Source organism: Etheostoma cragini, chromosome 17, assembly GCF_013103735.1.
Source record: "Etheostoma cragini isolate CJK2018 chromosome 17, CSU_Ecrag_1.0, whole genome shotgun sequence".
Taxonomy (NCBI): domain Eukaryota; kingdom Metazoa; phylum Chordata; class Actinopteri; order Perciformes; family Percidae; genus Etheostoma; species Etheostoma cragini.
In genome coordinates this window covers 22,964,143-22,990,101 of record NC_048423.1, presented here as the reverse complement: position 1 = coordinate 22,990,101, position 25,959 = coordinate 22,964,143, and the positions used below count along the sequence as shown (strand labels likewise).

Below are 25,959 nucleotides of genomic sequence, written 5' to 3'. Positions count from 1 at the left end.
GGTGGAACTGCAGAGAGTTGTTCCACTTTCTCTCAGGGCATGGTGTGTTCTAATCTGGTGTGCCGTTTCTTCCTGGCCGAAGCAGGACTGATTTGTGACATTTCAGTCTAAAGGGTTTTTTTCTGCTCGCTATATTGGCTTAACCCGATTATCTAATCTGTGCTTTGAATTTCAATCAGGTCACCCAGTCTCTGCCGTGTGGTATGGGAACCACTGGCTGAGGGATTACCTCATTCAACTGTCTTCAAACACAGATGGTCGAATGTTTAACTAATTGTTAAGAGAGTCCACAAAGGGGAATTTAACCATGCACACAGTCCATGGGGTCAGTACATACATCCAGATAAAGGGAAGGGACAGTGAGGTGGTAGTTTGTGAGACGGATTTTTAAAAATCATTCAAATGCGGCACAGTGTAGTGTATGGCAGGTACCAAGGGCTTTAGTAATGGTTTGCTCTCAGAGCATAAGAAAGTACTGTGCAAATTCTGAGTGCATGTGTGTGATGGTGTGGGGGTGGCTACACTTTTACTACGTATATAAAAACATCTGGGTAACAGAATAATCCAATTTCCATTACAGCAGCTTTGTTTTTCCATATGAACACACAACCAGCTTGTATACCAAACAGGATTTAACCTTTACATTCTTTTCCTTCTTCTTTGTCTCTTTGGGAGGACTCACTCTCTCTTCCTTTCTCCCCTCCAGAACCTCTGCTGCACTACCAACCTGCAGACGGTCAGAGCCGCCGACACCAATGAAGTTGACAAGCTAATATTCCGAGAGAGTGACAATGACCAAAAGGTAAGATATGCTGCATCAATGCTGCCTGTCACGATACTGACAATACAGAAATTAAACATATATTTAAGTCATAATGTCATTCTAACACCTTTTTGTCAAATTTAAATAAAAAACATATTGTAATGAGGTGTCACACCAGAAATTTCACCTGTGTGAAATAAGCAGGCCTATATGTTTGGTGACATAGGGACTACACACATGACTCAAGCTTCTCTCTACTTTCTCAGTACTGAGCCATCATATTTATCTTAATATAATAATTGCATTCAATACAGAGTTGTTATAGAGGGGGGGGGGGTTACCTCTTTGAACTAGCCAGTAGGCTTTTTTGGACTAACTGGACAATAATTCACACAGTATATTCAAGAAAGCTTGCACCATCGCATCCTGTCTTACAACTGTCTTAACAAAAAATCATGTATTTCTTTTGTGAAGGAGCCAATAAATTCTTCTATTTGACAGAGGGGTGCTAAATAAAAGTGAACACAGCTACCAAAGCTTCCTATTGGTCAACAGTGAGAATTTGTCAAAGGGTTGAACTTGACATGAAATATTTGCGTTGGAGAATAGATAGATAATTAGATTAATAGATTGATTTGGTTTCAATTTTCCTCCGTTTTTAACACTGGTGTGAACAGGCCTTAATAACAGGAATATGATGATGCATCTATACTGCGTGGTGAAAAGGGAAAGTTGCACTTGTGGACTTAAATAAACCTACTTATTTTCTAGTTCTATGTTTGTCATATCCCTCACCCTGAGTCATTGCAGGTTGTGTCACCATGCAGTGTAAAGGGGTGTGATGCCTCGGCGAGACACGTCGAGAATTAACTGTGCTGCAGCCCACTGCTGTTCATTAGTGCTCTAATTACAAAGTGCAGTGCACATTAGTATTGATATTAATCAGAGCACCGTTTCTCTCTTGCCACTGATTCAGGTTGTTCTTCAACTTGGAAAGAAGCTTTTTAATTATGTCAACCAGGACGTTTTCCGAGAAAACAATGGGACCTCAGTAAGTCACCCCTTTGCTTCCTAACCCTTTATATATCCATCTACTCTCTTTATTTCTCCACTTCCAGTTGTTTATTACAAATGTAGTTCACTTTATCAACTGTATAGACGTTCTTTTTCCACTTTCTTAGTACAACAAAGGCCATTTCCTACATGTCAAATTGATTTTCTGTGAAAGTAACAGAGCCCAAAATGAATTCAAAAGTTTAACGGCAGCCACATAATTTGATTTGAGCGCTTTCCATATTTGGATAATAGGTACAGAAAGGCTAGTGTAAAAGGAAATATGTTCATGTGCAAACAAGCCATTGCTGCAGCTGCTGACCTGAGTCATGCAGATGCTTTAATTGCTGCCTTCACATCCCATCGACACACAACACATACTCTCTTTGTCTCTACTGCGGGGCCAAGTGTCTTTGAAATAACTTTTAAATGAGATGAGAGTGTTGAGGAGTTGAGTGTTAAATGTCTGCAGAAGACAAACACCCGGTACACACTTCCACTTTTATACGGCTATATATTACATTAAGTAGTTTAAAGTTGGACCTTGTTAAAAACCACATGAAGGACACACACACACACGCGCTCACACACACACTCTGAAGCTACTGTGTGGTCACACTGGAAGCATAGAGTGTATTTATGTTGTTCGCCACATAATGTACAGTATAAACATCATAAAAGTTAAATGTATGAACTTTAATTGGTATTGTGTCATGCTGATATCTTGTTATCGTTTCACAACACTTTGATTCCAAGGAAATTGTGTGCACTTCTTTTATCTGTAAAGGGCCAGGCCTAATTGATTAACAGATGCTGTTTTTCAGCATTGCTCTGCTTTATGGTTGTGCACTGAATGCAGCCCCTGTACTCATATTAAAAAAAAATAATAATCATGAAAGCTACTTCTTCCCCATCAGGTTTCTTTAGATTTAAAGAGGAAACATTTTCTGCACTGTCAAATCGTAAAACCCATTGACTGCGTTGTCTTCTGTATAAGCTTCAGCACTGCACTGAAGTTACACAATGCTTACCCCAATTCAGCATGACTCCGTGAGTTTAGTAACACTTACACACACAATTTCAGTTGTGTGAACAAGTCTGTTTGACCTACCGATTAGAAACCTGGTTATTTTTGAGCGGGATATATAATCTTTAAGCATATCTCCTAAATACACGTTGTTATGCGATCCCTTTTCTGAATGAATTCACTTAAACAGGCCCCTAGTGATAAGTAGATCACCAAAACAGCAGGAAGGGACATTATTCAGCTATTAACCCAAAGATGGAATTTGAAAGACCCAGATGCTGGCAGATATTGACCTTACACATTGTACCAGTCGACAGGGCAGAATCGTTGAATCTCATCAGCAGAAATGTGTAGGAAGTGTGTAACAGTAGTTGTAGGAGGCTGAGCACCCCCCACCCCCGACATCCATCTACTCACCAAAGCCTGACAAGATGGACGACATAATGGGGGCATCAGAGATAATCTGATGGTCATGGTCTAGTTAAACACACCATGTTATGATCCTTATAAAACAAACTACCTTTCCAAAAGGATAAATGTCCCTCCTCACACTCCTCCACTGGGGAAGGAAGGGTAAGAAGAAGAAAAAATCCATTGCATCCTTCATCAAGTGCAAGACTTGTACCAGCTTGACAGAAATTTAATTCGAGGCAGCTCTTGAAAATAATTATTGTATTTTGAGAGGAGTAATCATTGGCCGGGACATGATTGAATGTGTCCATGCCTATTGACTTTTGCTATGATTAATAGGTTTGTTTAGTCGATATTCCCATCGAAATTGTATAATTAATTATCCCCGGTGCTGTCACGGCGGGACGATGGAGAGCCCTGATGAGTATTTGGGAAGATTACATTTTCCAGGCGTTCGTGGCGTCAAGGGGCACCGCGGGGCCTTGCTTCGGTGGAGGGATGGGAGGAGCAGTTTGTGTGTGTGTGTGTGTGTGTGTGTGTGTGTGTGTGTGTGTGTGTGTGTACACATTCATGCATCGGCAGATCTGCACAGTTTCTTCCTCTCCTGGAGCACACGCCCGTGGGGCTGTCCCCCTCCTCCGTCCACATTGATTTTGTTTCAGTATCTCTTTATTGTAACTTTATCAGTGTGGTGTCGGCAGATGGGGGACCGGGTGAGGAGGGTGCGTTTGTGTACTAGCTGTAGTAAGTGATGAACCTTTCTGTCTGGCCGGCCTCTCTTTGTCATGCCGGCAGCGTACTCCTCAGCATTACTCAAAAGCCCGAAGACGTTTTCAACATGAGAGGACATAAAAAGAATAAAGAACAAATGCCGCTCCAGCTTAAAGTTTTTTTCCATTTTTTATCTGTCAAAGCTCTTAAGTGGTAATACAGAAGCCACGCTGAATGAAATCTGACCTTATAGGATTTATATAAACTGATCCCGTGTTGGGTCCCTGGTTGTCTCTTTGTTTAGCTGGCTTTTATTCTGTATCGTTCAGGAATGTATTGACTGCTTCCTGAGCATTATCAGAAAAGATAGCCTATATGTGCTGCAGGCATTATTTACGGTAATATGGCTGTTCAAATTGTGTTTGGCATAGTTCTTCCAACAATGAAAGAAAAGGATGCCCTTATATTGGAAGTAGGTGTCCATTTTCTGTCATTTTTTACATTTTATCTAATTTCCTTCCTCTGTGCATTAAATAATTAACAGGGAAATGAGAGTTCAGCCGTACACTGTAGTGTTTTGTTTGGGTTAGTCCTGTTCATCACCAATCGGCCACCCCCCCTGCCAGTGACAGTTTATCGTTTTTCCACACAAAATAATGAAGATCCCATAAAAAGAAGGAAAAATATGACCTCTGCAATGAAAGCCAAGTGTGAGGTGTAAAAATCAAATTAAATGACCTTTCACCTCAACATTTATTGATGGGTTTTAATGGCAGCAGGTGTTGTCACAGGGGATATTTGACAACGCGTAAATCAAAGCACAATTACAGGTGGTGGACAAGCCGCCAGCACAGTGAGAGGGACAACTGGGGGCCAAACACATCGTATTCCTTTTTTTTTTTTTTTTTTTTTACCCTCAACTTCCTGCCTCTTAACTATTACTGCCACCATGATTTAAGAGTGCGCTGAGTGTCCAAGCAAAGTCAGAAATTTGAGCCCATGACAGGGTAGTTTTTATCTAGACACTTCTTCATCTATTTCCCTCTGTGATATTGCCGGAACTGCATGATCTCGCACCACCTCCTCCACAACTGCCAAGGTTATTTCTGGTTGACAAACTACTCCTGGCTTTATAATGCCATGAGGCCTTGCACCAATGTAAGCTGTGTTTTTCTTTTTTCTTTTAAACCACTGACCTGGCAGAGCAGTAGAGCATTATGCTTAATTGACCTGGGATGAAATGTAGTGTAAAATGTGTTGCTGCAGGGGATTTTCATTCACCTGAATGAATTACTCAACATTCACTTAAGGCACACACTCCGTAGATACACACAGCCATATGTTGCTCATCCCCTGCTGTTTTAACTGTCACACACACACAAAAGAACAAACAGAATCACACCTGTGAACATGATACGTACCTCAACATTCACCATTATACTAGTATAAGCATTTTGCTAAATACACACTAACTCTGTCTCACACTAGTTGGGCTGATATATCGGCTGATGTTAGCTTACAAATATATCTGTATCAGTACAGAAGTGTCAAAATAAAGGGTATAAATAATTGACCAATCACTTAACCCAGAGCAGTCAAAGGTTAGCAACCATAACTAGGCATTGCAGGCCTGTCAAGCTTTTGATGTTGAAGTGGAGTGCATGGGACCAAACGAATACTCTGTATAAAGAGTTTGGATTGTGGATTTCCTTTTTAAATCATCCTGCACACTTGAAGGACAATAAAATAATTGTAAAGAATGTCAGGCCAACTAGCTTTCTCCCTTCAGTAATAACAAAACCAGTGTCCAATATAAAAGCTAAGCAGTCAAACAGGGTTATGCTACAATAAAACCTGACCTTACATTTTCCTTATCTGCACTACATTAAAAGAACAATGCTGTTTTTAGATAACGTTTTGGTATTAGGCTTTAATTTAGGGTTTGCATTTATTACAGCATTGTGCTGCAACGATTTGACCCAGCCGGGTCTTCTTTAGGCAAATGGCATTCAGCAGTGGCTCAAACATGTACATAGATCACCTACATGGTCAGCTGATCATACATCAGCTGAGCTCATTCAAACTAATTTCCAAGGGCTTGATCAGCTGAACTCATTTAAACTGATTACCAAGGCCTTGATGGGCCTAAGTGCCACCTTTACCATATATTACCACAAATTTGTACGGCACACAATGGGAACATGACAAAGGGTCCTTTGTTAGCCATATCCAATGTCCCCCACGCTCTATATAGCACATAATGGGAACCTGAAAAAGATGTTCCCCAGCTCTGTATTCTCCTAATATCACATGTACGTGTGTGTTTGTACAGTTAGGATTAGGTCGGGGGCTATAGCCCATGACTCCGGCTGTCAAAAGATGAAAAAGGGACAAAAATCATTCTTAAACATTTTAGGGAACGGAAATCAATAGTAGTTGGTTAAGATTAGAGAAAAGATCCAGGACCAGATTAAGGTTAAAGAGCTCCAAAACTCAACTATTGCCATTCTCAAACAGGTTAAGATTAGGACAAAGGTTAGGGCTAACTGAATAATATTTATCAACATGTTTAACTTGAGACAGATCAAATTTTAGGAGGGATAATGTGTGTTAACGAAATGTGGCGCTCCCATGAGGATGCTAACTTTTTGCCTGTGACATGCAGATTTCGCCTCAAACGTTTATTTCCAACCAACTCATGCAGCTAACGTTACTCAGTTAGCTAGCTTGCTATCAGATTTTTTGAAAACTCTTAATTATATGTATTGCTATCAGCCTCATAACTCAAGTATCCGGCAGGCAGCAGCCCACACACACACACACACACACACACAAACACACACACACACACACACACACACACACACACACACACACACACACACACACACACATACATCTAGAGGAAGTTATCAGTGGGTGGATGGTGAGACGGGGTGTACAGTGGAGCGTGGGGTTGCATCCCCTGCTCATCCATCCCTCATCCACAGTGTGTGGGTCTCTCCTGTGACCCCGGCAGTGTGAGTTTGATGAATGCAGCACATCTGCCCTCTTGAACCACTAAGACTCCGTCTGGGAGGCCCCTCTGCCTGCAAGTAATGGCCACTGTTCTACACCACTGACACATATCACACATACACACAAACACACTGAGTGTCATCGTGAAGGTACATACTGGACCTTGGCTTTTTTTTATTTTTTAAATACATGTGTACTCAACAGTGAAGACAGACAATGCATACACATTCATACATGCACAACATAAATATGTCAGTCTAGATGGAAGACTGTAGTTACCTTCTGCTGATACAATAACATCCCTCCTCCCATGTCTCCACTTTGTGAGGACGTCCTTCCCAATATTACCCGTGTGCACCGCGTCAGCCCCGCTGATATTTCATCATGTAGCCATCAACATATTGCTGCATGTAAAACACCAATGTAATGTCATTAACGTCAAGCTGCCTATACAGCCGCTGTCAGACTCATACCGTGTAGGATGAGGTCTTCATCAGGCCATAATTGTAGCCTGGTGTTTGAAACATGTACAATAGCCCAATTTACCACTAAACAAACATGTCCCGGCTTCATCTCCATGTCTTCCTGTCTTGGAGGAAAGAGTTGTGCTAGCGCGAGGTCCTCCAGGGTTGCTGGGAAGCGTCGCTGTCAGTCTCTCAGGAAGGCAGTCATGCAGGTGCCCAAGCTACCTGTTCATCTCCCAGATAATTAATGTGTACAAGGAGTCGCTAATTGCACTTTTCACTAATGATTTATGGGTTTTGTGAAAGGGGGGAAATTGGGGGACGTGTGTGTGTACACTCTAGTGAGTGACTACAGCTGGGTGAGGAGACATGATTGATGAAGAGTGTGTGGATGCACTGTCAGTATGGAGAGATAGACCCCCAGTAGGACATGGCTAGTAACACACACACACATACACACACGCACACTGGTCAACTGCTGTCAATTTTAGCCGGCGCGGGTAACATGGAGATGACTAAATAAAGCCAAAAATGGTATCTACTCTTTTAAACTGTCGTTTGGCCTGATGATAAAGGAGTGTTGACTTTTTGTTTCACTTATTATCAGATCATGTTGTGTTAAACTGTGAATCAGAAGAAGCTTCAAATTGTCCTTGATCTAACTCGGCATGTGTTCGTTAGTTGGGAAAAACAAACCTATTTTTCAAAAGACAAATCTAGAAATTGAAGCTTAAATACACACCGTTACCGACCATATTTCATAATCACAAAACTGCTCAGCAGCACCTGTAACTGCTCAGTGGCCAACAGCGGACAATTGTTTAAGCCCACCAACTTTTCAAGAGAAATGTGTCAATTGTATGAACATTAAGCAGGGCAGAGCTGAAAGAGAGCATGCAGGCTTTGATGAATTTCCCTTTGATCAAAAATGTAATTCTCTCTCTCTCCTCATTCCCATTCTTTTTTTTCCCAACACAGCTTTTAGAGTATGACAAAGAGCTGTCGGTGTTCAAGGATCGGCTGCATGAACTGGAGATCTCCTTCCCACCCAGGTATGGAGCCATTTTACATCACACAATACTTTGTTAGATAAGTAAGCATTCACAGCACTAACATCTAAGTACAACGCTTTACTACTCTCCGTGAAGTGTTTTTTAGACTCTCCAGCAGCATCTTAACGCGTCTAGGTATGGCAATGGCAACTACCGTTTGATGAATTGAAATTGTGGTTGCCAGAGGATGAATCCTACTGAATTGGTGATCTCATAACACAACGTCTTTGTGCAGTTTGATGCAGACAGCCATGATCCTTATGAATGTTGCTCTTGCTTCATCAGCAGTGTGGCTTTCTGTACAATGTGCATTACGGCCTCACAGAGCTGCTAACATGGCTGTGGAGTCTTACTCAAACTCTGATTAAACATGGAAGTGCAGCAACTAGTGCAAGGCGGCAGGTCTTGGGTGCACGGACATATTTTCTACCAACAACTCGCTTTGCGCTGTCTCATCTGAATGATCCTCCTACTTAAAAAAATATGCTTTTACCCTAACCTAACCTTAGCTGGAAATAGATCATTCAAGTACATTATCAGCTGGTGGGAGGCGATGATGTACAGAGGTTGAGCTGCATCCTACAAGCATAAGAAGACAGTTATTGATTGGCCTGTAACACAGAGGAATTCATTGAATTTAATCTGAATCCCATATGCAGAAGAACCCTGTTTGTGTGCCAACTGCTCAAAGACCAACACACACAAAAAAATAAACAATAAAAAAATAAGTAGTCTTAAAATTGTGTTTTTATGAACTGCATACAGCAACGATACATGTCATACATTATTTCATGATAACAGTAAAGCAATAATGATTGCTTGTCCTACATAACTTTTCATGAGCTAAGAAAAACAATTTTCAGCTTTGTAACAACCCATTTTTGAAAGGATTAATGGGACTTTTATTATTTAAAAATGTCCCTAAGTTGTAAAGGAAGCCTAAATCCTTTGTTTGAAAATTCAGAAATGGTTTTTACTGGGCATTAACACAAAAAGAACAAAACAAAACAACATTAAATAGAGTAAACCCTAAGGCTTGACTTGTCACCCACAGGCTACTATGACTTGTTGGTAAATGCAGTTACTATGCTGACTAGATCTTGGCTATGAGGACCCTTTAATATTATGTAAAATTCAGATCGAGTCAATCAACCCCTTATTATCCAAAATGGTTTAATAAAAGCAGTTGGATCTGTGTTTGATGGATATCAACTGTTAATTATGATTGGATATGGTTTCAAACGGCTCCCATGTGGATGTTTTTTCATATGCATGTGTGGGTGTGTGCATGTGTGTCGCTTTGCAAATGCTTTGGACAGCATTGATATTCCGTCTCAGTGGGACTTGTGGGAGACTGGGGCGGGTGGTCTCCTCTCCTCTTCCTCAAACAAATGCATTTGCAATTAGCCCTTTCAGAGGAGAGGGAGGGCAAACACGCGGCCGGCATGGAAATATGTTTCGGGAGCAGCGCGTTAATGGCGCTTGACCTTTGCCGTCGGTTGTGACTCAATCAGTGCAGATAATGAAACGCTGTAATCAAACAATAATTACTTGATAAACTGCTCTAGTGGCAGGCACAGGGCGGCGGGGGATTTTAGTGTGTGTGTGTCTGTGTGTGGGAGCCAGTGGGCTTGAGATACATAGAGCGATCAAAGCGTATGTGTATATGTGAGTGGCTTTGAGTGTGAGGTTGAGATTGTGTGTGTGAGTGCATGTGTCAAGGTTCTGCCAGTCCCTGTTTTTTAAATGACTCTGTGTCTTAATCAGGGACCCCATTTACATCACTTTGCATAAGTGACAGGTGGATTTATTGTCCTTTTACACTGGCTGACTTTTGCACCATCCATATAATACTGAATCATCTCTCCACAGGGAGGAATGAATGTACCGCTGTGAAGGAATACAAATGATTTCCACATACTTCAGGGTGATGATGAATCAAATAGATGAAACCCAGAGAGCAGCATATGAAATTTGATTTGATCTACTCTGTGCGTGCGACAAACCACATCATTGTCAGTCTTGTAATGGGTAGCAGTGGCCTAGTTAAACTTAAACAACCCCCTCCTCCCACTTCACACATACACACACCCCACACACACATACTGGTACCCCCTCCCCCTGTCAGGTCTGCCTTGTGCTCCTTGAGCAATCAAGCCGCAACGATTGTTCTCCATCGCATAGCCTGCTCCGGACCAGCCCCTCACCATCTGTGAGGTTATTACTCTTTTTAATGCACGCCATCAGAACACACCCTCTTCTGAGACACACACACTCATGCACGCACACGGCTCGCTTTTGTTGAAATCTATAAATCAATACTAGTCACACACATTTAATCTGCAAGTTAATTCTTTCTGTTGTCCGCTGTTGGAGAAGAAGTTGTCACACAATGAGAAATGCTGTCAGGGATTAAACTGAGGATTGATAAGACAAAGCGACTGATGTACATACAAAGCAATAGCCTCAATGCAGATATTTGTATCTCCAGCTTTCTATTTTTACCAGGTATCTTCAGCTGAAGCATCCCCGACTTTCCATTTTTTGGAATCCAGTTTTGGCAGACATACATATCTGACCACACACACACACACACACACACACACACAAATTCTTCTCTGTTGTGGCGCTGCAGACGCTGCGAGCCGTAAATTGCATATTTACTTTCAAAAAGTCGTCCGTCAAAGTTGGCCGTGACAATTCTAAGTACTTGGGCACCCGGGTGAGGAATTTGCCCGGGCCTCGTCACAGTTGGACCTGGAGCCAGTCGGCTGCTGCGTGACGACTCATACACACTCATTCACAGGAGCACATGTATGGGTACTAGCTTTCTCAACCAGTGCACTGGGCGAGAATAGATGAGTCTATAAATTAGAAACCAATTAGGCAGTTTATTTAGACCTAGTTTTTCCTGTGTATAATGCATGGATCCACAACTAGCCATTTGCTCATTAACTTTGCGTAGGCTGCAGCATGCCCATTTAACTGAAAATAATGGTAAGTTTTATTATATAATATGGTACTTTTGATTTCATATTTGAAATGGCATAACTAAGGTAATATCCCCTAAAACATACTAAGGCACCAGTAACTTATTCATGTATTGTGATTGATTTAGGGGAAAGCTTTTAGTACTCCTCTGATCTGATTTCTTTGCCCTTTTTTTGCACGAGATCGATGCAAAAATTGAATCGGGACCCCAGCTCCAGGAGGAAATTTAGTGGACAATGAGGGAGCAGTGGAAGAATGTATTCTGCCTGTAACATGGTTACTGGGAATGAGCTTTGAGGGAGATTTTGAGTGACATCACACCAGCGGTAAAACTCCATCAATGGACAAATCATGAGCGATTTTAGAGCGGGGAGATGGTGTGGAAGCTGTGCAAGGTTTTCGGGGGAAAAGATGGCTGCTGTCCAATGGTTCTGTTTTTAAAGGTGGAGAGAGGAGCACATACATGCAGCAGATAACATCTGGAAACTGGTGAGGTACAGCTTGTGTTATTAAAAACACTACACACAATTTTGGAAGGGCAACATAGCAAAGAAATCACAAATAAACACTGCTACAGGGAAACTGTTAGAGGCCTGATATACAGTGTAAATGCACACAGTTCTGTTGATGGTGTTCAGTCTTCATGCACTGTTCCCATTCATAATCCAAGCAGTCACGGTCAGATCCTAATGTCTTTTGATTTATTTATGGATCTTTAAACGCACACACCAATCCCACCATTGACATAATTAAATGAGAAACATTGCCCCCAAATGACTCAAGACATGAAATTGAACTAAACATGCAACAATAGAATCTTAAAACCAAAACTAGACGTCGTTTAAATAGCAAATGCACTTGTGCCCATCTTTGCGCTGGTCTTACCGGAAGGTGTGTTCAGGTGCATTCTTGGCTTGTTGTTATTTTTAGGCAGCGGGAGGTGGTCGCACCATTGACCAAAAAATACTGCTCTAAACTCACTAACGCAGCATTTCATAAGTAAAATGCTGCTAGGCTTGTGTGCAGCGTGCACACACTATGCTTGTTACACACAGGGAAGCTCAGCAGCAGACAAACATGCAAAAGATTAAAAATCTAAATATTGATATACAATGTGAAATAGTATTATAATATGATCTGCTCGCGTGCTTTCACTTCCCGCACAGATCTGTTTCTCTCCTGGAAATCTCTCCTTCCTGCTCAGCAAATCCGCCATCATTATAACAATGCACCAAGGTACAAACAGCTTTTAAAGGGAATGGGAGAGGACCTCTGATTGGTTTATTGCATGTTACGCCCAAAACACACCTATGAATTAATGAAGACACTAGATACAACCTTTTGAACACTTTGTCTGCCTTACGGACCCTTTTTTCCTCCGTTAAACTAGCAAAAGTGGATTTGTACACCTCAAACGTACCTGTGCCATGCACTTCCCACCGTGAGCTTAGATTGCTAAAATAGGACAATCAAAAGAGTCTCCAGCCATGATAGGGGCTCTGTTAGGCTCTCATTAAGTACATATAGAAAGAACGATGGGAAGGGGCTATAGACAACAGCATGGCTCCAGACCCATGTATCTGTGTTTGTCAAGTCTAGACATGGAAGGAAGCGCAGGGGCAGAGCGTGGCCCAGGGGTCGGGGGGTTAGGCCAGTGAGGAGGCAGAAACTGGTAAACAGTTGTGTTGCAAGCATGGGACCAACTTTGGCACGTTAGCATACATATCCCAAAACTGCTGTGAGGACAAGCCAAAAAAGTGACCTGCCTGCTGAGGAAAGCCACAACATTCACAGGTCTATGAAAGAGGAAGGGGGAGGTTTGAAAGCTGATGCCAGGCAGAATGACTTTGCCCTTCAGATGGGAGAAAGACTCTGGTCAAGTGACACAAATGGCTCCCTGCCAGGTCCTTGCTAACTGCTAATGAGTACATATGAGAGAATTGTCTCTCTTGAGCAGTGGAGAATTCCTCGAGACACAATTTGAGCTCATAGGAAGTGCTCACCCAGGTGGCTCTCCTGTATACAGTAACTGTCTTTGTTCTGTGAATAACACTCTTCACCCAACACCTCTGGCCACTGAAGGCCTGTACGAATGATGTCAGCCTCTCTGCATGTGTATTTGTGTGTGTGTGTTTGACTGTGCATACATTAGTCCTATAGCCCTGCCGTTTGCATCCTACATGAACAGGCTTCTTGTTCTCTGCTCTGTGAACAGCCATGCTGTACTGCAGTGGAGGCGTGTGACTGCATTTAAGGAGCACCACAGGCGCACTTTTACCGACAATGTTTGGTTAAAGCACTGCGCCCGAGCCACTGTAAGTGTGTGGGCTCACTGCGAGCACAGGATTCAGCTCTACAGGCTGATTTACTGAACAGCTACATTGTTATACAACCATCAGCACATCCATCATTCTAACTACTAGAGAGCCTGTGGAAATGATGAGCGGGGGCCATTGTGGCGATAATAGCTGAAGATTGTCCACTGTCATGTGTCATTGCCTCTCGTCTGAGATGATGCCACTGAGAGGGAGGCTTTGTTCGAAACAATCTTACGCGGAGAGGATGAAATGGATGCCATCTGTGTCTCCTTGTCTTCATTTAGAGCAGCTAAAAGGCAAACCATGGCATAGCTGAACCCCAGCAGGCTGACAGCCATGAGCTACTGATGGCATTTCACTTTGTTTGTACTGCGCTATGCCAATGTTGTGCCTGTGAGCCTCCCAGCTCTACAAACCGAAGCAAACATTCAGCTTTATTGATAGCATTTGGCTGATCTTTTTGAATGTGTGTGTGCGTGCGTGCGTGCGTGCGTGTGTGTGTGTGTGTGTGTGATTGGTGTTTTGCCTAGCCTCCCCTGACAACGGCAAACAAACATAGCTGTTGAGACGAGTCATTCGAAAACCACAGTTTGTGACTTTCTAGCCAGTCCTAGCCCGGCAATGGCCACTCCAACCTCCTTGCAACTATTACGCTACAATCCCATAATGCTCTTTACCTCCATTGACCCTAATATGACTGTTACTATGACTTTTATCTTTGGCTTCCTGCCCTACCTATATTTTCAAGTTTATATTGCACTCATTAAATACTGAGCCCACTGTTTGGCCTGCCACTTATTTGTCATTATGTAGAACTAGGCAATAGCTTTTGATGGGAAGATAAAAGAATGTGGGACATGGAAGTGAGGAGTGGAGTAGAATCCTAGTCTGGTCTACCCATAAATTCAAAATTTTAGATTTTATACACAGCTTTTAGTTTGAATCTTTTTTTATTTTTAAGTGTTATTTAAATAAAGTGTGTAGATAATACTGTAGCTAATTTATGTTATTGAAATGGCCTCTCCCTCTGCTGGGTGAGGCTGAGGGACACACTATAGGTAGGGCCTACGCTCCCCTCGGCAGGTTTTACTGTTGCAAGACAAACAAGCTGACACCGGGCCGGAACACATGTGAGTAATGTGTCAGCAGCCAAGTCAAACATTAAACCCCAAACCAAGCATGAATGAATGTGCTCTCAATGGGTGCTAGAGGGCCTCGATGTGCGACCGCACACACATGTATCATCTTGTGATGTGGTCGGCAACGCAAAAGAATGGAGGAAAAAGCAGGAAAGCACTATTCTTAAGTCAACTTTACACAAGAGGTGATTACTGTAAGAAACTGTGACGGAGACAAATATTTCATCAGCAGTGACATTTATTAAACTTGGCCTCTTGGATGTACGGTGTATTTAAAGGCACTGGCAGCACTGTGCAGTTCCTTTTAACTCTGTCACTTTTGCACAGGTAGCTAAATATAAATATACTGTATATTATTGTACACATTATATATTCCATGCGACTGTTCATAGTACACTGGGATTTGCAGCAATCAACATACTTAAATTATAAAATACATCAATCCAACATCATTGGCATGACATATAATAGACAGCAAATGTTTTTTATTTTTTTATTTTTTATGAAAATGTTGCAGCAGTTTCCTGTTGTCTTTTGCTGCCAGAGTTATTTAGCCACCAAACACAATTAGTTTTTTCATTTATTTATTTTTGACAGTTGAGAGTGGCTCCTGAAAGTCCTTTTTGGATTGCATTGTGAGAGAATAGTGTCCATCAATAACACGCTCAAAAACAGAGTTTTTCTTTAGTTTATACTCAATTAATTTTACAATGTGAACACATTACATACTCAAAACCTAGCTCACCCAATTCGTCCCATGTAGGCGGAGTCCTGCAACTTTACGGGTTTGAATCCAACCTGCGGCCCTCTGCTGCGTGTCATCCCCCAACTCTCTCCCCCTTTCATTTCCATCCACTGTCACAAATAAAAGGAAAAGCCCCCCAAAAAATAATCTTTAAAAACAAAAACTGCTCAGAAGCAGTGTGGATTGGGGACACAGCTTTGTGCAACATTGATCAAAGAAACTAGCAAATTACTTAACTGCTGCGTATTTTGGCATTTGGCACTATGACTGTCACTGAATTATTCCCTCGTTGACACATAGAACTTTTCTTCAATCAACCCTGCATTTTTACTGTAAATTGAATTTTTATCCTTTCCTTAAGGTCATTCATTGCTGCATTTTGTAAATATTTTTGTTTGTGTCCTTTTAATTAACCCTTGTGTTTTCTTCCGGGTTAAAAAACAGACAAAAAATTGACATTTTTGTCCCTTTTTCTGACTTTTTTTTAGTCTTCACTAACAACACCATACTACCACTAGTTTTACACTGTATACTTATTGGAATTCACGGTCAATAACCCTCATTTATATAAAATTATACCTAATTATTGAGTTAAAAAAATAATGACTTATTTTGACTAATAGTTAGGATCAGAGCACCTAAAGATGAGCTTAGTCAGGAATGAAGGTGATTAACTGGATTTGCAAAGTAAGTTCAAAGTTAAGTTGGAATCCAATCAATTTTTGGGGGGGAAATTTGGTTAAAAAGAAACCCATCTTTCAGATATAGACATTTTTTTAAAGGGTTAACAGTTGTTAGTAACTTTACTTTATATTCCATAAATCATGAATGGTAGTGGAACATATAAGCTGTGTGCGTGCGTGCGTGCGTGCGTGCGTGCGTGTGTGTGTGTGTGTGTGCGTTGAAGTGCAGCTCCCCCTCCTATACAGGTACCCGATAGTTGGATCAGTTATCAGCTTGGCCCATTAATTAGTGTAATTAGTCTTGCTGTGGGCAATAAGGGTCTGATATGAGCTGACGGACTCCAGCCCACACGCCCTCTCAGACCGTTTACTTTCCCCGATAAGTTTGTGAGCTCGCTAATCGGACACATTAATCACTTTGGCCCCATCGCGCCATTCCACTGTTTGCTATTGCATTAAGACGTGTTATCTTTATTGGAGCCAACAGAGGGTGCGGTAAAACAGAAACAACCTATACCTGCACACACAGGGACGCAGAATGGCCCTTTAATGGCCATTGTTGAGTATTTTTAATCAGCGTTTACAATGGCTGGCTGTCATCAAAAATGACTGAACGATAGCAGCGTTTTGTTGTTGAAGTGCTCGGGGAAGTTTGCTATCAGGCGGGAGTTCATTGTTTGAAGGAGGTGAGGGGAGAAAACTTGATTTTCTCTCAATCTCTTTAACACCAAAATGACCCCATGCTTGTTAGTCAATAAAGCTATAACAGAGTGCCTGATAGGAGGATTGTTCACAAGCTGTTTAAAGCTAAGGACCATCCCTCAGGAAGCAAGAGGAGTCAGGCCACCCTGAAGTGGAGCAGCTCCACCAGTCCTTTGAAGACTTTGCTCTTTTCCACCCTCACTTTGCCTCTTTCTGTCTGATCCATCTTTATCCCCTCTCTTCTGCCTCCCTGTCTATCTCTGTTTCACTCATCCTATTCTTCATGCTCTCTTTTATCCCGGGATCACTTCTTTAGCTCTCTGATTAGCATACCAAAACCCCCATGCATTTCCCCCATGGTTTAAGTGCTATTAATGCTAATTGGAGGCAGGGAACTTCTCTAAGTAGCTCTCTGCAGGTCTGTTTGTACACCTGGTGGGGGGGCTCTGTGTGTGTGTGTGGGTGTGTGTGTGTGTGTGTGTGTGTTTCAGTCAGTCAGTTGAGGGTACCTCATGCCCCAGCTTTAACCCCATGCACACACTCACACATGTTCATTCCACCTGATGTTAAAAAGGCACCAAATTGACATTAATGACATTTCTTATAAAATCCATGAACACAACAAAACAGATATGCACAAAATGAAACTGTAGACAATAAAAGATAACAGAACTCACGTTTCAACTGGCTAGCGACAGAATGCTAAGTCTTTGGAAGCTGTGGTTCCAGTGTAATGTAACGCTTTAGAGAACAGAGGGGTGACACGAAGACAGTCAAACAAAGGTCCCCAGTTGCATGCAAAATGGGGACGTCGCGGTTCATGGTTTGCGCCTTAACCCCTGGGTCACTGGGGCGCCTCTAAACCCAGGTCTGTATCATTTCTGTTAAGATGAAACATTAAAACCTGGCAGCATTGTTGCATATTGCATATGTTTACTATTTTCAATAGTCCAAGTCAGGTGCGTTTTGCTTGAAATCATGTGGGTTAGCTGTGAGCAGATAAAGAAATAGTGGTATGCTACTAGTACTAGCAGTACTAGTAGCTGTGTGTAGTTGCAGCTGCAGCAATAGCAACCACATGGTGATTTGAATGCATGCATATACATACAAAACCACCACAAACAAATGCTTCTAAATTGTTTTATGCTTTTGCACAGAGTCCAATTAAGCTATCAGAGTCTGGCAAGTGTGATGAATCGAAGGCCCGATGTGTGTGTTTATTTTATCATTAGGATATCACCATTCTCCGAGAAAAGGCATTTTATGTTCTGCTACGGTTAGCACGTGTGGCACTGAAGGAGCAAATTGGATTGGTATTACAGTATGTAAGCCCAGTCTTACATCCTGATGAGCGCCGACAAACAAATTGGATTGGTGGCGTGTAAATCTGAAGCAGTTTGATGAGCCGAAGGCGCAAATTGAATTCTCAACAATGTAAATCTGTATCAGCTCCGTGGCTCTCTGCCCAACTCCAGCCCTGCCGGCGCTTAAATGATGCGATTGTTCCCTGCTGTTCCAAGATAAAATCTCTCATGGCCATTTGCTGCCGCACCTAATCTGTTTTTGATGACCCTGTAGGGATGTAGCTATACATATGGGCAACTGAATCTCCCTCTGGCCCGCTCTGACTGAATCCCTCTCAATTTTCCTTTTTTTTCCCCCCTTCATCCATGTGTGTTGATACAAGAGATGACTCAGATGATTGGTCATACGCGTGCACCTCCTGTTTTCTCAGGAAAAAAACATTTTGATCTCTCTCTCTGAGATAAGGCAGATGACTTCTATTTATTACTTCTCTGGAGCCCTGTTGTTTCATATAAATCATATTTATTGCCTTCCTTATTGGCTGTCCTTCTTTGTCTTGTTTCCTCTGCAGCACTTTACAAGAAAATAAAGTTCATTATTACTCAGATACCAAATGTGTATAAATGACTAGAAATGTTTGAGTCTGTACTTCTTTTCTATTTACTAATTGTGTTTGCGTATGTGTGTCTCTTCAGTTATCCGTACAGTGAAGACAGCAGCCAGGGGAAGCAGTACATGAACACCAGATGCCCCGCCTGGTGTGACCGAATCCTCTTGTCTCCCTCTGCCAGAGACCTGGCCTTAAAGGTGAGCCACTTTTGATCCAATTTGTGGGCTTGATTTCTTTTAAAATCACATTCCTTTATATTTGAACCAAAATGTCACCACTCCTCCCTTAAAGGAGAATTCCGGTCGATTCCAACATGTAGCTCTGTTGTTTGTACATTTGGAGGTCTGTCAGTAGAGAGAAAAACTAAAACAATCAGTGCTGCCTACACCGTGTTATCCTCCTTCTAGACTTAGCACCCAACAGGCCTAAACAGGGCAAGTTTTAAACGTGTTTTTAACCTGCTAGAGTTAGCACCCAACAGGCTTAAACAGGGCAAGTTTTAAACGGGTTTTTAACCTCTAAACATGTTCAAAATGTCATTACAAGTGCCCCCCCATGTGAAGTGATTCCTTCTGAGTGAACACAGTGAATCTGACTGCTGGAGATGTGAAAGAAATGCATGAAAGTTGTGTTAATTCAGCTCTGTTTTGTTCCTGTGTTGATACTGCAAGGAGTGCTTAGGGACTGTCTACAAACTATCACTTAAAAGAGATAATATATTTTAAAAAATAAGCATATGCTTTATTTTTTTTAAGTTAGTGCTTTAGTAAAACCAGCAGGAGACAAGCTATAGTTGAGATACGTTCATTGTATCCTCATTGCATCATTAAATTGATAGCCTACATATCTTTGTTTTATCTCTTTTCTGTTTTGTAATTTGTTGACGGTCCCTAAGCACTCTAACTGCTCTCAACACAGGAACTAAATACAGCTGAATTAACACAACTTTCATGCATTTCTGTCACATCTCCAGCAGTCAAATTCACTGTGTTCACTCAGAAGGAATCACTTCACATGGGGGGACACTTGTAAGGACATACTGAACATTTAGAGGCTAAAACCCGTTTAAAACTTGCCCTGTTTAAGCCTGTTGGGTGCTAACTCTAGCAGGAAGATAACACGGTGTAGGCAGCAGCGATTGGTTTAGATTTTCTCTCTACTGACAGACCTCCACATTTACACACAACAGTGCTAGGTGTTGGAATTGGCCGGGATTCTCCTTCAACTAAAACACAGGTGTCTTTATAAATGTCTCAGCGTTTATTTTTACAACTCGATTCGATCGTCCTTGGTCCACATTACCCACCCTCTGGCGCTCCACAGATGGAAGGATGAGGTGTCTGTGAATATTAATTTGGAGCGCTAAGCCACGGGTCCACCCAGACAGTGTATATATCCCAGCACTTATAGAGTTCCAGCGGGCCCCATCTTCTTCATAAAGCCACAGATCTGTCTCCTTCCTCAGAGAGTAGAACACTGCTCAGCTTGTAAACTGCAGCCAATCTGTCACCTCTGGCTTCTCTCCTCCTATTCTGTTTGCTGGATTACTTAGAGATCCGCCATGCAGCTCCGCAAAGTTTTCCCAGATTTGTTGTTACCCGTTTTCCATAAGACAACTCCTTTTGATTTGGAAAACAGCTGCCATGACTACCATAGAGAGTCCAGTAAGCATTTCAGATAGGTTCAACTGTCGAGGTCTGGGTCTTTGGAACACACAGGCTTTGGTACGTGTGTGTGAGTGTGTGTGTAGCAGTGTATTGTACAGGTACAGTCCACAGCAGGGGTCTGCTCGGGAAGTTTGGCTTTCTTTTGTCCACCACCAATGACAAATTCCTTTCTGTTTTTTCTTCTTTACTGACTGAAGCCACACCAGAACAACAACTACAGTTGTGAAAAACAAAGACTGTATAACACCCAGTTTATTTCGCCCACTTAATGTGTCAGAATTATGTAAAAAAGTGATTCACACACACATACACAGCTGGGTTGTTGTTTGCTTTTCTTCCCCTGAAGCACCAGCTAATTGCTTGTATTGCAGGGACAGAGTGGAACAGTTAGTGTGTTCGCAGATTGGCTGATGATTCACTGAGCACACACTCTCCGGCTCCGAGCATTACAGATTGTTGAGACATAGGCCCGTAAACAGCCCGGCGTGTGGCATCATCTATCATGGCACGGTCGGTTAACTCGCCATCATGTTATTTTCTGCTTGCCGAGCCCTAACACGCCAAAGGTTGCCCGCTGGCTATGCGGCACGGCACCAGCTCCGGGAGCGCCGGTAATGAATGTTTAGCCGAGCGAGCGTTCCCTCTCTGCCGGAGGGCCCCGGGTAATTTGTTTATCTGTCTAAAGATTATGCAGCCCGAAAATCCACAATTTTATGCTGCCTTTGTAAATTATCAAGTGTGTGTTTGATGAATGTATCTCCGGCTTTGGGAGGCAGCGGCTCGGGGGTCCCGGCTGCCAGACAAATAGAGAGGTGCCGGTGCGTGGCCTGCTAGGAAAGGTAGAGTGAGGGGGGGGGCGGGGGGGGGGCACCGTGTGCTGACCCCGCTCCGCTGCAGGATTGGTCTGAAGTTAATTTGGATTTGGCTTTATGGTTCATTCTCAAGCTCTCTGTCTCTTTCTTCTGAAGCGCCAGTGCAGCTCACCGAGTCACAACTAGCACCCACCAGCCTGCGTGTGTGTGTGTGTGTGTGTGTGTGTGTGTGACTTTAAAAAGTCTTTAGTTCAACCAGACAAGTGTGATTTATTCTCCAGTCTGCAGATTCATGTGTGAGTGGGTAACAGCTTCTTTGTGTGCAGAAAGTGATATTGAAACATGACTCCCTCAGATAGGCACTTAGATTACAGCGAGAGTCTTCTCGGTCCAGAGGCAAATGTCCACTCTGTAAATGACTCCTGCTTTTCATTTCTCCTCACTGCACTGTGCACAAACTGAACACAGTTCCTAAAGCGGCTTCCAGCTCACTGCATACTTGTGTTATCCATAAATCAGACGCTGTGCTCTCTGAGAATCTGTAACAACACTTAAATTGAACAAAACCAATATATTGACTTTGTGATTTATATACGTGATGTTTCCGGAGTTATTCGTTAATTGTAAAGCCAAGCATCATTAGAGTTTCATTAAACAATTGGGAAAAAAACTGATTTCTTTCTGTTGGTCACTTACCTGTAACAGGCTTAATGGTTCTAACTAAGTACATAAATACTTGGCAGTTACAATTACTTGTTGTACTAATTTGAATGGCTGATTCAGTAAAATTATATATTAAACAATAGTATTATGCAAATGTCAACTAAATTGCACATAATTTAGGATTGTTACAAATTATGATTGTGGGTGTCGTTCTAAACACTCCCATAGAGACGCCCGTACTGTGAATCTGAGACCAGTTCCTTAACTATTCTATTTTCATTCATTTTAACAAAAATAAATTACAACATTATACAGTAAAGTACTTTTTTCAGCTCCTTTACACCTTACACTGTAGTCAAGCCTCCCAATACACACACACACACACACACACACATGAGGCCCGTCTCTGTGTGTTTCCTGCATGCCTCTACAGCATGTTATGTCAGACAGCCAATCACACTCCTTAGGTGTTAAAAGTTGGTAATGAATGACGAGGCATTTTTTTGACACTCGATACTATGGAAAAAAGTAAAAGTATTGTTCTGTTCTGTCCTGGAAGATTCTTGCAATTCATTTTGATGTCCAAATTAAAAAAGAAAAAGAGTGAAGCTAATAGCCACATTTTGGACATATTTTAATCCCACCAGTGTTGTTCTAGGTGATTTTTATTTGGAAATCAACAACATAATCTCGCTAATTGTGCTACATGAAGCCACTACACTGAATTCTCATGAATGTGTCATAAAATATAATGAAATGATGTGTAAACACCAACACAGTGCTGCTGACTCAATTAAAACATATTGATCAGCACATTTTCATCCCCAACTGTTTTATTTTGTGTCTCCGCAGCCTGAAAATGAAGAGAAGTCTATAGTCTACGATAACATCGGGCCCAATGTCTGCATGGGGGACCACAAGGTAACAACAGGGGCTCTGGCCACATCCTGTCTGTGTTGTGATCAAACTGATTCTGTGAAAAGAATGGACTCCTCTCAACACATGTGCCTCTGCACTGTTTGTATACGTCAGTGTGTTGCAGCTTTATGACGATGATGATGTTATTTGATGTTATAACCTGTTGGCTTTTACCTGCAATTACTGCATTGCAAATGTGTGTCTCAAAGTTTCAGTTAAAAGTGTAAATAATTTTGCAGATGCTTTACCAGATGGGACGGGAAGAACATTTTGAATCCTTATGATCAAGAATTACAAGAAATTCGTAGACTTTAGCTATATTCAATCTTGCAACTACATTCCCCCACTGGCAGCCCCCCTTCTTAAAAGATGTGTATATTTAAGAAAGTAGGAGAGAAGTTTTTTTTCCCCAGCTGACTTTATAGAAAGTGTTTAACACTGCCGCTCCAGTCTCCGCGGTGTCAGACAGAAGGTCCTATACTGAAAAGAGAGGCGCCTTAAGTCAGGTCTTTCATCACTACTTAGTGTGACATAGACAGTCGTGTGTGTGTGTGAGGTGACCTGAGCACACTGACTGTGTGAGACTGCAGCAGCGCTCACCTCCCGGCCGCACACTGCTGAAGTCCCAGCTGGCCATGTTTAAAAAATGTCCAATGTAGTTAGCACACTGGCCCAAAAATGCCCAGCGCCGCTATGTGAGTTTAACCTGTGTGTCTAACCTGTGTGTCATGGCTGCTCCGAGAGGGAAAGAGCATGCACTTGTCTCCGAGAGCATTAATAAAGTCTTGTTTTTAGTTTGTTTTAAACTGTGGTCTGTCTCTGTCCCCCTGCCAGCCCGTCTTCCTGTCCTTCCGAATAACAGCGGGGGCAGGTAAACCTAATGCAAATAAGCACAAGTGTTGTGTGGTGCAGTGATGTCGTGGTAAATATTAATTTTTCTTCATTATAATTCTTCCCTGTGTTGCTGTTTCTTTGATTTGCTTGAAAGAGTTTTATTCCAAACTAAAACATCATCAGTGGAAAAATGATTTGCTTAAAATGCTTTGGTCATTTTAAGACATTTACTTACAAACTTACTGCATCTTGTGCTTAGACTTAAAAGGGGGGGGGAGGTCATTCATTTGATTGAAGTGATTACTTGGTATCTTGGTATGTTTGAATAAAAATGTCAATTTTTCTTTCAACAGGGAAGGGTTGCCAAAGGGGGGAGAAGATATTCCGTGAAGCGCCTCTGTGAGAACACTGGAGAAACAAACAGGACACCAACACACACACACACACACACACACACACACATGCACATGCACGCACACACACGCATGCACACAATACACACATTTGCATGCAGACAAACACAAATACACACACACACACACACACACACTTTGCACAAGCGTACACTGAAGAGGTTTTTCAGCAGTGTTGACCAGTTGCAGTTGTCCTGACACCAACATCCACATGAAAACCCAGCCGTTTTCTCTCCATAAAACACTTGTTGAGATGTGGACGAGCACCCGAGGGCCCGGCTCCAGACAAGACAGACATCACTGACCTCACTGTTGCCAAGCAACCCCATTCCCCAGAGAAGAAAGAAAAAGAAGAAGGAAAAAAAAGAGCGGACGGACGACTCTTTTCCATGCCACAGCCTCGTTGCCAAAACTCTAATTGAATCAGTCCTACTACATACTTTTAGACACCGTACTTGTCATTTTTAGGTATGCCTCTATGTATAGAAGCTACTTTCCACACAGTGTGTAAGGTGTTTTAAGAAAAGAAAAGTGCAATGCAAAAAAAAGTTGTATATCTATATTGTTAGGATTATTTGTACATCGGACAGTATAACATAGAGTTGTTCATGGTTTTTAGTGCTGTTCTCTTTGCTGACCAAACTTTGCGGTCCCTTTGTTGGAATAGATAGAAACCCTTTTTCCGTTTATTTCAACAATTTCTCTATAAATGTATACTTTTTGTTTTGTTTTTTTGAGGTGTTGTGTGCGCAACACACTGCTATGCCTGACACATCCGTTGAGTCTCATTTTATATGCTGTCCTTTTTAAAGAGGTAATTTATAATTCGTACCAAAACGTTTCTGCTGAAGGTGTGAGCGGACCGTGTGACTGTCTGGGAGACCCTGCAGCCACAGTAACCTTTGAGTAGTCAGTGGGAGAGGAAGCGGAAAGAAAAAACACTGTTGAGTGATTTATTGCCTATCCAAGATTGTTTAAGCAGTGCCATAGACCATGCAAGTATATAAGATAATGTTTCATATATAGCACTCACATTATTATTCTTACTCTAACTTATTTCTATAATATTATGGTTCTGAATGTGATATTTTTTAGATAGGCTTGGGTATCTTTAAAATGTAAACTGTTTTTTTTTTCTGTCATTTTTTTGTTACTGCATTGTGGTGCCAAGTATCCTACACAGAAATAAAGTGTATAAGAATTATAAAATACTTAAGTCAGATGGTAAAGGTGTTGATTGTGTAATGTAAAAAAAAAAAAATAGAGAGAAACTCTAAACGCAGAAAGAGCAGGAAGACTTGCTTTTTATTTGTTTTGTGTGTAGCCTTCATTGCAAATAATTTGAGCATTAAAGAGGCGAGAGGTCTTTTTTTATCGGTTTCGTTTACTAGGCCTACACTACAGATCCCAGACTGTGTGAAGCCGTCACATTTCTCTTTTCTTTTCTTTTTTTTTTTTTCAAAATCACAATCGCAAATGGAACTGATTTCGTGCCTGCTGCAGAGTTCATGTTGTCTGGTGTGATTTGGGTTTGTAGTCAAAACGTTGTTTTCTGTTTTCTTGTTGTAAAGAGCCTGCCTGTTTTCGTTCCTACTGGTCATCGTGAGTGTACTGTAGGAATATAAGCCGCAACTCTTTTCTTCACTCCATCATATAAAAA

At 41.8% G+C, this 25,959-nt stretch overlaps 1 protein-coding gene across 2 annotated transcripts in view; it reads left to right on the top strand.

The window, feature by feature from the left end:
* Positions 1-25,959, top strand: part of LOC117960395 (inositol polyphosphate-5-phosphatase A) — a 151,008-nt gene extending 125,049 nt beyond the window's left edge. Inside the window, exons 10-16 of one of the 2 annotated variants that reach the window (XM_034898273.1) lie at positions 707-802; positions 1,740-1,814; positions 8,426-8,499; positions 19,078-19,189; positions 22,987-23,055; positions 23,887-23,923; positions 24,240-25,959. In XM_034898273.1, the coding sequence (XP_034754164.1) occupies positions 707-802; positions 1,740-1,814; positions 8,426-8,499; positions 19,078-19,189; positions 22,987-23,055; positions 23,887-23,923; positions 24,240-24,289 (513 nt within the window). In that variant the 3' untranslated portion in view covers positions 24,290-25,959. Of the gene's footprint in view, positions 1-706; positions 803-1,739; positions 1,815-8,425; positions 8,500-19,077; positions 19,190-22,986; positions 23,056-23,886; positions 23,975-24,239 lie in introns of both variants that reach the window. The other variant, XM_034898274.1, reaches the window with a different exon arrangement.